Below are 17477 nucleotides of genomic sequence, written 5' to 3'. Positions count from 1 at the left end.
TGTTCCATAAGCAGCTGAAATAATGAAAACTGGTTTTTCTACATATTTATTCTTTGACCATTAGACACCTCCCCGYTTCCCAAGCTTTCCATCATATTTCCTGAGAAATCTTCTATAAGGGAAGAAACAATTGGGCTGTGGCCAGCAGAGAGCTCTGCAGGTAACTGAATGGCTGGTGGATACGCTTGTACTGGTTAGYTAACTGGCCATCACCAGCAGTTTATAAATGCCTATGTCCCGTCTTTCTTTTATTTAGTGGTACCACTGATTTGACTTCTCTCCTCTACTAAGGTAATTTTATAAAACTTACCCTGGAGATTTAAACCKCTTCCAAATTTGTCTGAAACTGGTCCACAAATTCAAAGCACATATAAAGGACAGTATGACAGCATACAGTCCTTTACAAGATTATTTTAAAAAGTACATCTTTTTATAGGCTAAGTACACAAAGAATTAGAAAGTAAGTGACATAGTAATCTCAACAATTATGATGCAAATATATCTCAATCACTGTTTTAAAGCCACAGAAAATGACTTAACTACAGAACACAGTATTTGTCATAATAAAAATACCAAAGGTAAAGACGTATTTATTTAAACAACTAAACACATACTGTTACATCTCAAATAACGCTTTTGATATAAATCAAAATGGATAAAGATACCTGGTTTATAACAGTGAACATGAACTACAAAGCTAACAGTCAAGGAATACCTACAAACAGCAATTGCAAATCAAAACTACCTGTTCCTGAATCTCAGGCTGGTCCACAGCAAGAGGTATGAGGGTTCCTACGATAACATGAAGGTGGCTCTCTAGCGCATCATTGCAACATGTGACTGCCGTGTGGCAAACATGATGAAGAAGATCACAACAGAGTGAAAAGCTGCGCATGGATATGTCTCTGATAATAACGGGTCTGCCACGGGAAACACAAAAGTGAAATTAGAGAAATATAAATTGTCATTATCTCAAGTATTAACCTCTTATACAACAGCGAAGAATAAAGAGGAATAAAAATGATCATTRCAGGAGGAAATGATTCTAAAGTAAATCAGCTCTAAGGTTTTAGCCAAGAAGACCTAGGAAAACTGAATCACATGTTCTTTTCAGAGAAGTTAATTGTGTTATTATAAAAATACTTAAACAGGGTCAAAAACATAAACAAACATATTCCTGGGGGGAGAGGGAGGGAATCTAAAAAGGCTTCTAGATTATCATTTGTTAAAACTATTTTGACATAAGGGTAACAAAATGGAAACTCTCCCTCCGAATCCTTCTCTCTTTCACATAACCAGTACTAAAAAAACAAAAACAAAAACAAAAAAAAAAAACAGACAGGCAACCCTGAGGTTCCAAAGGACCTGGAGTTTCTCTGTAGTCCAACTTCCTGCCCAAAGCAGGGCCACCATCAAATTCAAATCAGGCTCTCAGGGCCTTGTCCAGCTGAATCTCAACACACTCCAAGGATGGAGAATCCACAGCCTTTCTGAGCAACCTGGTCCAGGATCCAAACATTCTCACTTAGAGAATCTTTTCCTTATGCACAACTGGAAGAGGAGTCTGGCTCCATTTTCTCTACAAAACCTCTTCCCCCTCCAGAAGATGCAGGACAGAAACTAGATCATTCCCACTTATGACACGTGGGGTCTCCCACTCAACTGCCCACAGTTTGTCAATACCTCTCTTGCACTGGGGTGAGGGGCCCAATACTGGAGAGCAGCCCCAGATGCAGCCTCCCAGCAACAGAACAGATGGAAAAGATCACTTCTCCCAACTTGCCAGCTGCACTCCTGCCAGCACAGCCAGCATGCGGTTAGCCTTCACTGATAACTCACACTCAGCCTTTCCTCCAGGACTCTCTGCTTCCTTTCTGCAAAGCTACTTTCTAGCCAGTCAGCTCCCAAGCCTGCGCTGCTGCACGAGGATATTCCACCCTGGCTGAAATACTTGGACATTGGCATTGCCRAACTTCACGAAATACCTGCTGGCCCATTCCTACAGCTAGGTGAGGTCTCCCTTGCCCTCCAGTACCTCAACCATCTCCTCCATTAGGTGCTGATCACAATAACAACTTGATAACAGTGGCACTTACAGTATACATCTACATCTCTCTTTAACACTTCAGGGTATGAAATGCTTCCAGAAARCAAAACAATCAACTTTAACTGAATGAAATTTAGGTGAATAACTGCCTTGGAAATCCAAAGCTAAATCACAAATAAGAAAGCATCTCTAGTCCTCACRGAAGGTAAGAATCTTTAGGTAAATTTTAAAGTTGATGCAGTACTGGTTTGTTCAATCTGAAGACAAGTTAAAATATGTATTGATTTTCACCCATTATGTTAGTTACTTATGGATGAGAATGCTCTTAATTACCCCAATCAGCACATTTTATTTCAAATATAATTGCTTTGCACTTAACTCCACAATTTCCTTTTCCAAAGGCCATTTTTGTGATTCTAAGGATTTAGAATAGTTTAGAAAGGAGACCCATAATCAGTTGATAGTCACACACATTTTTTGACTACTTTCTATACATGWATTAGCAATACTAGCAATAATGAAATGTAAGGTTAGGACAGTAACAAGGCTGTAGAGACAAAGACTACGAGATAATCAATATATTTACCTGCTGTTGATATGGTGGATCAGGGTATAAATTACATCTCGGAGGACAAAAGCCCATGCTCCTCCTAAACCATCCTTTATCTCTTTAAGCAACAGACTAACGAACAAATGATAAATTATAAGAACTCTGTGTTTCTTGTAAATGTTGTTYGTATCTGATGCTTGCTTACAAATGGCCAGAAGAATTTTCTGGAATGAATCCTAAAAATGAACAGAACTGCTAATTAAAGGATAATTCATAATGCCAATACYAATATATTTTAYATTAAGAAAAAATTCTAAGCAAYAGAAATATGTACTTTTTTAAACAATACGGACAAAAGGGCTTACTCATTTTTACTGTTTGAAACAAAYAAAAAAAGCTATGCAGAAACCAGTTCTCCAAGGAGGAGTACAGGCCCTGTAACACTTTCTTTTTTTAAAATGTGAGAAAAATTATACCTATTTTTCAGAAAACCAAAGGGTTATGGCAGTTTTCATCTACAGTAAAAACATGAAAACCATTAAAAAAAAAATCAAGTAGCTTCAAATGCAATGTTCATATGTACAAAATGCAAGACCCTTTCATAGAATACAAATACAGATTGTACGGTTAAACCTATACTGTTAAGAAAAATCCCATCCTATCTTTAAGTACTAGGTATGGTTGTGACGTATTTTAAGCAAATTTACTCCACTGCCTGGCARTATTAACTTTTATACTCTAAAGTTTTAGACAAACTGGCTTCAGAAAAAAAAAATTCTTACTCTTCAGATTGKTCATGGATAGGCAAAGTAAGTTGTRTTCTTCCCAACATATGTAATACAAGTGCATAAACTTTAAAGTGATAAGCTTCTATGGAATGACACCCATAAGGCAGGAATATGTTTATAATCTATTGCAAGTATAGTATTGTTTTATTTATCTTCCTAYTGGCTGTTAAAAAACACAAATGTCTAAAATATGAAAAACTAAAACATCACATTTAGCAAGGCAAGCAACCTTTAACATTTTAACTGTAGTTAATATTTAGACACRGTTGTTCAAATGTAAATTTAGACTTATGCCAAAGAAATAACATGACTCTAAATTACATCTGGYATATGGAGATTTCTCCAACCTTTAAAATATTTCTATTTATCTATATCAAGCAATTATACTTTAAGGATGTAATTTCTGTAAGGTTGCTTACTGAACTTAGGACTGCTTCCTTTTCAGAATGCAAACAAGTGAACAGAAAGATTTCTAAGGTTGTACTTATCCCCATATATATATATGATGAAAATGCTTAACTAAACGAAAATGTATCTATAAAATGAATACTATACACTTAAAAAAAAAAGGCATCATGACATACTTACGGGGCTTTTAGAAAGAAGTGCTATTAGACTTTTTAATTTGCTTTTATGACAATTGTTGATATACTCCAAGGTTGCCTTAATTACGTAAGACGGAAAATGAGGAGGATTAGGAGCAGGATCCAGTTCCCTGAATGAATAAAAAAGTGTGTTATTTTCCTCAAGAATCAAAAGCTTCTGTGTTAAATAAAATAGTCTAATTAAATAGAAAGGTAATTCCTGGGAAACCTTTTCTGCTTTCAGTAAGTGAGAGGTATAAAAAGTATCAGGAGAGCCACATACGTGTTACTTTCTGTTGTCCACTGACCATGTATGGCAATTTTAAGTTGTACTTTCTTTGATATTCTTTATTATTTTTGAAACATAATATGATAAACCCCCCAAATTTATCTCATCTAAGATATTTCATATGAAAATCTAATTGCAAGTCATGGTAAAGCTTCTATATTTCATAATTCTCAGAACAATATGGTTAAGGAAGTAAAAAAAATCCAAGAAGAGAGAACACATCCCCACCATAATGAAAGCAAAAAGCAACTTTTCTGGGACCCTGAAAAGAAAAAACATGTATCATGATAGTAACAARACAATAAAAACTAAGTTTCATGACTCTTATTCTTACCATTCCGTTCTTCAAAATAAAAATTTTGGTTTCTTCTATGAAATTCTGAAAACCTCAGTTGTTTAACTTCAGTGAAAATCTGTATAGCTGAGAAATGCTTTGCTTGCTTTTAATGTTATATTTCTACATTAAAAATATCTCCTTAAATTACTTCAGCCAGTATAATTTTTTCCTAATAGTTTATTTGGCACTACTTAAGCAACCTCCTTACCAAAGGCAAGTGCTGCCCCTACAGGAACTATTATGAAAGTTAATGACTTCTCAATGACTTCTAAATATTCAAAGACCTTTAAAACAAATATTTGAATTTACAGACATTAAAAACTGAGCAATTTGTTACAGAGAGGGTAGTTCCATACTAGTTTGAACTGATCTAAATTGGCATAGCCATAGTCTGCCTCAGCAACATAYAACAGAATTCTCTTGTTCACCTACTTACTCTTTCCATTAACTGAAGTATTACAGATTCTCCTTACTGATGTTAGGGAATAATGATGTGAGAAAGTATGTCAATAAGAGCACATTTTAATTCACAATGTTATACCAATATGATCAGTGTTTTAAAAATCTACAAGTACATACCTTATGTATTTACTTAGATGAGCTCCTTCTGCTGCATTGGTGTCAGGTGGTTCATGTAAGGTCATCAACAGTTCAACCACAATCTCTGATAAGTTACTATGAGATAAACTGTCAATTTGCTAGAGGGGAAAATAATGTTTTAATAAAAATAAACTTAACTAAAATAAATTAATCTTTTCAATTAGAAATAYTGTCTCTTGTCTATCTGTTGAATTATCCATGACATCCCATTCATTTAGAAATTATGCCTGGTTAGATCTCATCCATGAGAATCACAAGTAGAACATAGAATTTACTTGCTTTCTGTATCTGAAAAACCTTTTAATGGTAAATTTTGCTRGTAGTTCTAAATATAGAGTCTGCCTCTGAGGAAGAAGGAACATCTTCATGAAGTATTAATGAAATATTTTGCAAGTAAAACACAACTTGCATAATCAGATATTTGACAGGGGACTCAAGGATGTATAATGAACATAAGGATTTTTTTTATTACATTCTGAAAAGCATTAAACTTCAAGTCAACTGTCTGCCTGTAAGATACTACTGATTATCTACTTCAAAAACTTTGGATAAAAATTATCTTAGTTTGGATTTATTACAGTAATACTCTTATGCCCATGAACTCAAGCTATTTACATTTTTACAGAATATAAAGTTTCTTTCAGGTCTGTTAAACGCTATACAACTCAATTTATAAATTTAAAACACATACCTGTTTTCCTAAGCAATTTTCATCCTTAAGCATGTCATAAACTTTAGAAGCTGCATCTCTTTGTTCTGCTACTTCACTCTTCCCATGGCTTTCATAAGCAAAATATGGGAGGATATTCACAAGTATCTTTGGAAAACAGTCTGCAAGAACCTGCCTCCAGTCTTTTTCAATTGTGTTGGCAAGTGATTTCACATCTCCAAATTGACTTCTAATCACCAGGTGTGGAACCAAAACTTTGTAACAAGACCTACATGTAGTAAATGCATTTTGAACTTGGACTGCACATTTATTTTTCAAAAAAACTTATTTTTCAAACATAACTTAGTAAACACTATTTCTCTGCTACATAATTAAACTAGYAATGCTGGTTTACCTACTGCTATACAATAAATCTTACCTGCACAAATATAATACATAAAATACTTGGAATACATTTTAAAAGCTCTTAGTACATACTTCCTACAACAAAATCATGTTTCATTACTACTTTAGAAATTTGAAACCGTGTCACATTTGTAAATAAATCTAGATAAACTGCTTCCATATGGCAAACTTACCTGTAGAATTCCTCAAGACTAGTACAGTTCAGAAGAACATAAGGAAAAGTAGACAAGTTATATCCATTGTCRTTTATTTTCAGCCACTCCATCACCAAATAGTCTAAATGTGATGCCATGAAGTCCTCTGTATTTTTATAGCCAAAAATGTCAGATATTTTTTTCAAAACCTGTACATTAAATAAGATTATAAACTAGCATCCAGGGTACATRACACTATGGCATATTAAAAATACTACATCTTCATATCCTCCCCCTGAACCTTTTAATGAGTATTTGTATAACTCAGCTTCTATCTAGCATAAACTACTTTTTTTTTTTCTTTTTTTTAATATATATTGTGTAATCAGGAACTAAACTCTCCCTCTGAGGAGAGGTATGCAAAAAACAGACAAAGAATACACATTTTGCAGGGTAGAGACAAGCCAGCAATAAGCAGAAAAAAGAGATAAAAAGGTGACATACACCGAAAAATGACAAGCATGATAGGCTGCAGTCTGAACAGCAATTTTTTCAYTTTGTCCTTGTGAATTGCAAAATGAAAAATCAGAAACAGCATAYCATTTTTCAATGTACTGCGTGTATTTTACAAGTTTACAATGGAAAACTAATTTTACTTCCACTGGCTAGAGATATTTTCTTAAATGAGCTCTGAAGTCTTTAATGTGATCTCTAATGTACTTTAGGCCTGTGCTTTTAACATACAGGATTTATCATTAAAATTGATATTTACAACATCAACATTTCTGTGTTAACACAATAGATTATTAAATACAAACATCTGAATGAATTTATAATCAAGTCCCGCATTAGCCATTCTTTGCATTAAAAAAYGTAACAATTTTTGACATTTCCAAAAGTATTTTGTGTAACTACAAATTTGCTTTGCTTAATTTATAACCTAAATATAAAAGGGAATTTTATACTTGCCTTTTTCACAAGGTGAGGTTCTAATCCATTCTCTTTCATAGACTGGCAAATAGCAAACAAAGCTTGCTTTTCACATACTGGACTGCAGCACAGAACCATAGTTATAACCATCAACAAMACTGCTTTCCTATTACACTCCTCATCCAAAAGATCTTCCGGACTTGCATCACCACTGACCTTCAGTAAGAAATTATACAGAATTCGTACAAACATTACATCAAGGCAAACCTCTCAATTCATGAAGGATGAACACCAGTGAAAACCTTGCTTTGGTAGCTTAAAAGTTACTTTCCCACGCGTGCAGCATGTCAGTCTAAGGAAACACATGCTTGTAGCTAATACACTCTAATTCATATAACAGTATCTTTCCCTTCTTCATTAATCAGAAGTTTAAACAAAGGCAACACACTTAAAAAAGAAACGACTGAAATACTGACAAGTCTTTTGCTGCTCTGCAAAATTTACTACCTCCAAAACAGGCACTACAAGATGCAAGCTTGTACAAGATACACAGCAAGATTCTGTCTGAGCTTTTTAACCATTTGCCAAGAATAACATTTATATCAGCATATCAGAAATAACATAAACCTCTGATGCAAATAGGAGAGACCTATCTTGTAATTTAAAATTCTCCTTCTCCTAAGGTATGAYGTTGATAAGTGACTAACATTCAATAAAAATAACATGGAAGTGCAGCCAAAGCATAGCAGCTAAAGAAAGACAAAAGGGAGAAAAGGCAAAAGAATAGAGAAGAGAGACAACAATGATGAGATGAGATGACAGAGAAAAAGACAGACGAGGTGACATGATAGAAAAGAGAGACAAGGCAACAGAAAAACAAAATAAGGCAATAGCCAGGATGACAGGACAGCAAGCCAAGACAACACAGAGAGACAACGTGACACAAAGATGATAGAGTGATGGAGACAAAAGATTATGGAAAATGTACATAAGTTAGCATGGCTAACAAGGAGAAGTGAAGGATACTAACAGAAAAATTAATAGCTACACAAATTCTGCAGTAATATATACTGCTGCATGTGCAGTCATTGCACTAACGTAAAACYTTTCCTTTCCTTGAATTTTCTTCTGAACCTTTTAATTTTTAAAGTAAATTTCGGTTTTGTGAAAATCACTGCTCTAATACCACTAGAAACACCCTCCCTCTAACATTCACAAATAGTTTTGTGAATTGTAGTATAGTATATATTCTGGCATATAATTTGAAGTCATATCGCCTCTTATTCTCCATTTAAGCGCTGCCTAGAATTCTGAGGCAAAACTTTGCTTTGCTTCCTAAATTTTACTGTAATAAAACAAACAACAACAATTAGGATTAAGCAGAAGAGCAGTCAGGAACCTACTCTAAAAGTGTTTAAAATTTTGTAATGTAGGCAAAAAGGTGACTGACTAGGTAAGTAAGGGATTTTCTGTCTACTATCTTGTTTYACCACCTTCCAATTATCAAAAGTCCAGAAGAATCAACGTTCTTAAAAAAATTAAACATGTTCACTTTTAAAAGTCGTCTTTTTTAAAAGCATAACCTGAAAGTTAGGCATAACTAATGACTAGATCTTGGTACCAGCTTTCTCATTCCTTCCTGAACTCTGAGATATGCATTCTCAAAAGCCTTCTGCTGGAGCTTCAAAGGAAGAGGTTTCAACAATCCAGAAGAATCTCTACGTTTCACATCCTGAAACAAACTTAAAACACGAACAATACTTATTAGCATAAACTTTCATCTACAGAATTACTGCATATTGTACATAGCAAAACAATAAGATTTTTTTCTAAAAATTTTAATTTTCTTAACTTTCTTGTACAGCAATCTTTCCTTCCTCTCCCTCAATCAGTGCTGATAACAGTAAAAATATCTGCTGGAGCAAAATGGTGAAGCATAGCCTGAAAATAGAAATCTTTTGCAATCTCAGCCAGTGCAGGAAGACAAACTTCAACTGTCCATCACAATGCAATCTTCCATGTCATGTAGTACTATGAGAATATATTTATTACATATAAATATATTTATAGAGTTTCTCAAAGAGTTTAATTTTTGTAGGTAAAGGCCCAACCCAGTTTGCTTTTATAACAAAAACGGGAACATTATAGTGTGTCAAACCATAACCTACTCTAGCCATTTTTAAGTGACTGACAGCAGGTAACAAAGAAAGATCACTATATACTTGCTTTGTATGTGTAATCCCCCCAAAAATATTCTAACATTCGAATACAGGCAAGCTAAGCACATCACAAGTTAGAACTGGTGACAGTTTTAATAGTCCTCAATGATTTCCTCCTTCATGAATTTGTCCAGTGGCTTTTTTAACCTATGTAAACTTCAGACGTCCAGATAATTTGTGAAACGCCTTGCCACAAGATAACTCAGTGTTGTATGAAGAGATTAAACCACATTTTCTTTGAAACTTGAACATATTAATTCATTTGCTACCCCCTGATCTTTGAACTGGAAAAGACAGCCAATCTTCACTTTGTTCTGCTCAAGAGTTTGTAAATTCGTTATACCTCCCACAATTCAACGTTACTTCATGCTGAGGGATTCTATTTTATACAACCAATAGCTGCGTGGAAAGTGTTGCATACTTCTCAATATCCTTTCTCTACTCCGTTATTTCCTTTCTGAAATATTGGGGAAAGAACTGCACACAGTATTCAAAACATGAGATCCCTTGAAATAGTTTTTACATTATACAAAGTATGTAATCTATTTATACATGACAAATAACTATTTCATATTCAAGTTTTGCATAACAAATTTAGTCTGAAATTGCTGTCATATAAYAGAATCATAAAGGTTGGAAGGGACCTCTGGAGATCATCTAGTCCAAACTCCCCACTCAGCAGGGTCACCTAGAGCATGGTAGACAGGGCTGCATCCAGGCAGGCCTTGAAGATTTCCACAGAAGGAGACTCCACAACCTCTCTGAGCAACCTGTGCCAGGGCTCTGTCACTCTCACAGGGAAGAAATTCCCCCTCACGGTCAGGTGGAACTTCCTGTGCTTCAATTTCTGCCCATTGCCTCTTGTCCTGTCACACGGGACAACTGAAAAGAGTCTGTCCCCGTCCCCTTGACACCCTCCCTTCAGGTACTTGTACACATTGATAAGATCCCCCCTCAGTCTTCTCTTCCCCAGGCTGAACAGGCCCAGCTCTCGCAGCCGTTCCTCACAGAACAGATGCTCCAGCCCTCTGATCATCGTCATAGCCCGATGTCATTGATGAAGAAGTTGAACAGGATGGGACCCAGCATTGAGCCCTGGGGGATGACACTAGCCACAGGCCTCCAACTGGACTCCACACCACTGATGACGACTCTCGGAGCTCTGCCTTTCAGMCAGTTCTCAATCCAGCTCACTGTCCACTCAKCTAACCCACACTTCCTGAGCTTATSTAGGAGGATGTGATGGGAGATAGTGTCAAAAGCCTTGCTGAAGTCAAGGTACACAACGTCCACTGCTCTCCCCTCATCTGCCCAGCCAGTCATGCCATCCTAGAAGGCTATCAGATTCGTTAAGCAGGATTTCCCCTTGGTGAATCCATACTGGCTACTCCTGATCGCCTTCTTCTCCTCCATATGCCTACAGATAACATCCAGAATGAGCTGTTCCATCATCTTTCCGGGGATGGAGGTGAGGCTGACTGGCCTATAGCTGCCTGGGTCCTCCTCCTTGCCCTTCTTGAAGACTGGAGTGACACTGGCTTTCTTCCAGTCCYCAGGCACCTCTCCAGTTCTCCAGGACTTTTCAAAGACGATGGAGAGTGTCCTGGCAACAACATCCACCAGCTCCCTCAGCACCCGTGGGTGCATCCCATCTGGGCCCATGGATTTGTGGATGTCTAGCCTGCCCAGAAGGTCTCTAATCCTTTCCTCCTCAACCAAAGGAAAGTCTTCCTTCCTCCAGACTTTCTCCCTTACATCCAGGCTCCAGGATTCTTGAGGGCTGCCCTTAGCAGTGAAGACTGAAGCAAAGAAGGCATTCAGTAATTCTGCCTTCTCTGTATCCTTTGTCACCAGGGCCCCCGCCCCATTCAGTAGTGGGCCCAYATTTTCCCAAGTCCTCCTCATGCTGCTGATGTRTTTGAAGAAGCCCTTCCTGTTGTCCTTGACATSCCTTGCMAGACTCAATTCCAACTGGGCCTTAGCCTTCYTCACTGCATCTCTACATACTCTGACAGCAATATACAGTAAAGATATATACTGTCATTTATAGTATATATGTTGCACAGAATACTGCAAATGTAGGCAAACTGTGATCACTTAAACCGCAGTTGGTAGGAGTCTATATTCCCTCAAGACTAATGCTATAAAATTACTGAAAAGAGCAGTTACACAGTGAGAAAGGTATGTCTCAGTCATGCAAAATTAACTGTTATCCTGAAACACGATTATTTCATTTTCTAAGTAAACAGAAAAAAGATATGCCATATTACCTGGTAATTGACTTTGCAGCAAGAATGCGAACTTGGTGGTTACTATCTGCGAGAAAATGTGGAAAAGCATCACTGACAGGAATATCTTTATTTGTTACATTAAGGATAGCCCACTCTGAATGAGGATCAGCCTGAAAAGAAATGAGTATTGTGGTTTAAAATATACCGAAGACTTACAATGAAATACACAGTGATGTACGCAAAAGCTCTTTAGATACCACTTTCAAGTACACTTTACACATATACTTAACATGCTAATAAATGTCAGAAAAGCAGGGCTTACTTCAAGCAAGGCTTTCATGCAGTTTAAAAGGGCCAGTCTTACTGGTGCTGTGCATTTCCCTTCTTGAGTTAAATGCCTAAAATAGGAAACATTTGAATGAAAAAGTTGCTGTCAACTTAAAGAAAAATCTAACAAATTAGTTTCTGTTGTTTGTCAYTCATTCTTTTGCACAATATTTTGTGCATATTTTTGTTTTAGATTTTGTTTTTTATTGTCCTTCTTCCATTTTAAACAATATTCATTTTTAGCTGCTGAAGTTATTACCTGTTTTAACTGCTGATCRGTCTTGGAAAATAAACATCAGTGTGCTGTTTATTTTCATAAAGCTATCTGAAGGACTATAAGACTCTTTGATACAAATACAACATGAAGCAGAAAATCTGGAAAGTTTAATGCTGAATAGAGAAAAGCATATAGATTCACAGGATATTGAGAGGAAGACACAAAGCCCCACTGTRGTCTTCACATAGAAAATAAAGTTGAACATTTTTTGCCCAATGAACAGACTTCATGCAGTCAATAGATAAAACATACCAAAAGGCTCCAACAACTGTCAAAAATTGCCCTTGAGCATTCCCTGTCTCTTCAGCATGAGTGTTGGACCGGGCCACCCCTACTGCTACAGGAAGCAAGTTATTTAGAATTACTTTACAGACTTCTTGATCTCGACGGTACATGGAACACACAGTACTACAAAAGAAAGAAATAAAAAATGKTTTGAAACGCTAAACAGTCTAAAAAAACCTCTAGCTGTTGAAATAAAATAGTTTTAATACATGCTGAACATTTTCTCTCTTACGAAAGAGGCCTAAGAAGCATAAGAACATCATCTTCAGGCAAGAGGTTTTCTTCAACGGGGAGCTCCTTCAAAAGGACCAAGTACTGAGATATAAAAAAAAAAAAAAAANAAAAAAAAAAAAAAAAAAAAAAGAAAAAGAAAATAATACTTAAGAAAATAAGTAGACCAAAAGAAAAATATATAAAACATTTTCAATAACTGCTACATGAAATCATACATCAAGGATACCTAATGTCAATTCTTACCTGTTAGGAACAGACCATTTCTTCATGCAAAATTGCCACAAAGTAATATGACTCATGAAATTTTACATTTTGACAGTCAAAAATTTCCTTCATAAACTGAAACACAGATCCCATTCTACCACACAGACCATTTCTAGACATTCAACAAATAATTAACGATAAAGGCTTACAACAAGTTTTAACTGCCTTCCTCCACCCCAGAACACTTCTAAACACTGGAAGTAACCAATTTAATGTCTTCTCAAAGGACTGTTGCCATAGACAGGCCATCAAGAATATATAATTCTAAAAACAATACATGTACAGAATCAAGACTATAAACAGAAAAATCTGAAAAAAAATATTCACACTCACCATGTGCAGATGCAATGGTCTAGCACTATCAAAGGTACTTCTATCAGTTAACATCAACAGCTTCATCCGTATATCAGAAGCTCGGAAGCTTACTTTCTGAATTTGAGCTCTAGTTACACAAATGCATAAGAATTTCAGAATTTCAAGGAGAAGTAAATCCTGCTTTGTCAACTGTTCTTCAGCTAATGGGCTCACAGCACCTGAAAATGATATTTTTGCATGTCAGAAATGCTTCTCCAGGGACAATATAAAGCTTAGTAATATTTTACATCTTTAGGAAATTAAGATCTCAGAATGGATATAATATTAACAACCTTGAACTGTATTTGCTGCTGGGCAGGTGTATAAGTACTGCATCAGTAACTAGCTTCTTGAGTCTGTTCCCAGATCTGAAAAGACAAACTCTAAAATAGAGGGTTTTTTCATTGTGTGTGCCCATATATATGGTAGTCCCCCCATCAAGGATGCAGACAATGAAATCAGCAGAACCATCTGCAGGTAYGTTCTTTTGTGTTGTTAACTCTTACCTAGGATATATTTTAGACTACAGTTTCAAAGCTTCCCCAAAATTGAAATTATGACCATTACCATTATATTAATGTCTTAATCCAAATTTCAATTATAACTTAAAAAAAATAGATACAAATGCCATTTTCCTGTCACATTTAGCACTCTTGTTGTCACTTTCTGCCATGCCAAACTACAATTATTTATCAGGTGGTTAGAGAAGATACTTCTAAAGAAACTTTTCCAACTTAGTGGGAATAAAAGACCAGCTACAGTTTGTGGTAGCAATGTAACACCAGGATTTCCTTTCTCTTCAATAATAAAACAGAAATCACAGTCCTGATTAAAAACTAAGGTGCACATCATTTTAAGAAAGATATTAAAACAAAAGACAGTATCAGTAATTTTAGCTCCTAACATAAATAAACACCTGTACCCAGGACACACAGATCCACGCTCCCATGCTACAGACACATGGCTGTAAGAAAGATGACTTGGTCAATAACTTTTGATCGGGAAAATAAGAAAAGTGAAATAAGACTATCTTTAGGAAAAGAAAGAACAGAGAACTGGACAGGTAGCCTAGAGATGTTCTTTCTATTCTCAGCTTTTGCCAAAGCCTCTGTCTGACCTTGAGCAAGCTAGAAAGTTTCTCTGCTTGCATTTTCCTATTTATAAAATAATAAAAAAAAAACCTTCTTTCTAAATGAGCTAGAACACTTCATTAATGTCTTCTAAACACCAACAAARTGCAAAAGAATTATTATTATTTAGAAAGTACCTGTTTCAACTATTAGTCCAATCAAAGTAGCACAATTTGGCATCTCACTGTCATTCAAGAAAAGAATAAGTTCTAAAAGCAAGCGAAAAAGTTGTCTTAAGCCTTTGCAAAGAGTTTTGGACAGAGAGAAGACTTACTAGTTACGTTTTATATCTCACCAGATTCATTTGTATCACTGATATCAGCCACAGAAGGACCATCTACTTCCATTATACTCTCCTCAGGATCACTGCTCATTAGGTCCACTTCTACTTCACTTGGTTTTCCAGTAAATGTCATCTGACAAAAACATTATACTTTTTAAAGCTAGCTTTTAATGGGAAGAGAAAGAATATAGGCATGAAAACAAGGAAAGACACTATAGTATCCTACTGAACTAAAAAGGGTGAAGAAAAATAAATGCTATCTTGAATTTATGAATTTAACCTTTTGTGATAAACCCTAGGCATGTAAATTGCTTGACTTGAACAACTCTCTTTAGGACAYAAGGTTCCTAAGACAGGTACTATCTGCTGTGTTTTAAATAATGCCAAGGACATTCTTAGCATTTGAAAAGCAGCTCTCTCTAAATGGCTGGCATTACTGTCATAATTATACAGAAATGAAAGGACGGTGTATGACCTTTCCGAAAGGCAGAGTAACTATTGCTTTCTCTACTAGATGACACGTCAACCAAAGGTAAGACTCTTAGCTTCTCCTCATCTGAAATACAAAGGATTTTGTCAACCTAGACCTGATCACAACCCAATATGCCAAAAAGAGTTGTTTTAACATTTTTTGCTAAATACATGATATGCTATCCTATTACTTTTGTCAGTTATTTTTGAGAAAGGAGAGCCATTTACAGTTAAAAGAATTAATATCTATTTAAGAAACATCTTTAAAAATGTTTTAAAGCACATAAATCCATCAATATATAAACATATAAAACTTTATATATCTATTAAAATTAAATGTTGTATGTTATAGAAATTCTTTCTATGGCACACAGTCTGTACATACTTTTACTCTAATATTGTATTAAAAATTTTCCAAAGATTAACATGATATAATTTGTTGTTTAATGTAAGCTGGCAGGCCAACTTTCTTCAAATCTTTTTTCCTCTCTACACCTGTGTTCACAATATAAGATTGCTAAACAGAAATGTTTCTAATTAGAAATCTCTGTAAAACTCTGTGTGTGTGTATAGATATATATTTTAATAATAGGTATGTCATTCGGTTCGCCTCCAAATTATTAAAATATATAAATAGTCCTCCCATAGAGAAGCACTGCATTTAGAAACATGGAGAACATACTTACCAGATGTTTGCAAATATCTACAAGATCATTCATATGTTTTGATGTTAACAAACGCAGGAATAAGTCAGACAGCATCTTATTAGCACTGTTCTGTAAGAAAGCAAGATGTAGAAATAAGTTAATTTGTTTTTTTTCAGGTACCATATCCTATTTTGTGAACTCATTAAGGAAGAAATAGAAATTACTTTATATACTCTACCTTGGTAGAGTTGCATAAACATTTTGTATACTGCGTTATCAAAGTCCTCAGTGAGTTGATTTGGGTATCTTCATTTAGTTTGTTTTTAGAGTCACAAATGCTTTCTCCAGCATAATGAATGAGAGACTAGTAAAAACACAACACAGTTTAAATACCTGAGTTAAATTCCTTTATACGTCGGCATATACACAGAGATAAAATAACATGTGATTCTCATCCATACTCAAGTTTTGACATATATAGTGTGAGCCAGCAGTTTTGGGYATAACATTTATTGTTTTTTCCTCTTTTGTTTCACTCTTTCCTCTCTAGAAGTAACAAAAAGATCACATGGTCTGTCTGAAATGTTAGCATTTTAATCACAAAAGAAAAATATGGCATCTCTCCATAATGTGTACTACTTAGGTTTCCATATTTAAGCAAAAAAACTCCTCACATACTAAAAAAAATAAAAAGAGCTGTCTTCATACCGCCTTAAACTATCAAACGAACTTAACAAACCCCTGCATAAAAACCTCTAAATGAAAAGACTTACTATCCTTTTAAATAGTCCTTTGGCCACATGGTCCTCAATTATTTTTTTAAGGAGGTGATAAAGAAATTTATCAATTTAGAATATCTTCTGCTACAAAACTGGTTTATCACTGTTTTGACAGAATTTCAGTGATGCTTCTATTTCAGCAGCAGTAACATTCAGCAGCAGGTATCTCTCARCTCTATGGGTTTTTTAGGCAGAAATCAGTGGAAACATTAATGCTCYGAAAATGTGTTAATAGGAATATAATTTTTTAAATGATTTTATATTTAATGGTTTATTGTATTTTTAATAGCTCCCAAACATARTGTTGCTTACCTTAGCTTTCTGGAACAATTCTGATTTACAGACATCATCTTCAGTAAATATACCAGCATAGCAGTAGCAACCAAGAACACCAGTCAAGAGACTGACACATCGGACAAGGTGTTCTGCACCAATAAGCTTGGACTAAATCAAATACAAAGGATAAATACTAGTGGTTTAACGTTAAACTTCTGCTAAAGTACAGAATTATTTAGTGTTTCTTTTTAACTCTGAAGCTCTTACACACATATTTCATCAGAATTACTGAAGCTTTGCATCACAGGGTTTTGCACCTTGCAGCTGCCCCACTCCCTAACACATCCTCCTGGCTCTCCATGTTTT

General features: G+C 35.4%; 1 protein-coding gene across 1 annotated transcript in view; it reads right to left on the bottom strand.

The window, feature by feature from the left end:
* Positions 1 to 17477, bottom strand: part of ATM (ATM serine/threonine kinase) — an 84792-nt gene that overhangs the window by 48145 nt on the left and 19170 nt on the right. Inside the window, exons 14-30 of the mRNA XM_085309060.1 lie at positions 17148 to 17279; positions 16295 to 16420; positions 16096 to 16185; positions 14951 to 15071; positions 13505 to 13704; positions 12906 to 12988; positions 12641 to 12796; positions 12107 to 12182; positions 11824 to 11954; positions 8956 to 9076; positions 7374 to 7550; positions 6444 to 6613; positions 5887 to 6133; positions 5175 to 5293; positions 3974 to 4100; positions 2634 to 2833; positions 746 to 920 (exon numbers count right to left, since the gene is read on the bottom strand). Coding sequence (XP_085165186.1) covers positions 746 to 920; positions 2634 to 2833; positions 3974 to 4100; positions 5175 to 5293; positions 5887 to 6133; positions 6444 to 6613; positions 7374 to 7550; positions 8956 to 9076; positions 11824 to 11954; positions 12107 to 12182; positions 12641 to 12796; positions 12906 to 12988; positions 13505 to 13704; positions 14951 to 15071; positions 16096 to 16185; positions 16295 to 16420; positions 17148 to 17279 — 2451 coding nt within the window. The remainder of the gene's footprint in view (positions 1 to 745; positions 921 to 2633; positions 2834 to 3973; positions 4101 to 5174; positions 5294 to 5886; positions 6134 to 6443; positions 6614 to 7373; positions 7551 to 8955; positions 9077 to 11823; positions 11955 to 12106; positions 12183 to 12640; positions 12797 to 12905; positions 12989 to 13504; positions 13705 to 14950; positions 15072 to 16095; positions 16186 to 16294; positions 16421 to 17147; positions 17280 to 17477) is intronic.

Source organism: Rhea americana, unplaced genomic scaffold (genome assembly GCF_003343005.1).
Source record: "Rhea americana isolate MKP2758 unplaced genomic scaffold, rheAme1 scaffold_29, whole genome shotgun sequence".
Taxonomy (NCBI): Eukaryota; Metazoa; Chordata; class Aves; order Rheiformes; family Rheidae; genus Rhea; species Rhea americana.
This window is presented reverse-complemented; position numbering and strand designations above follow the sequence as displayed.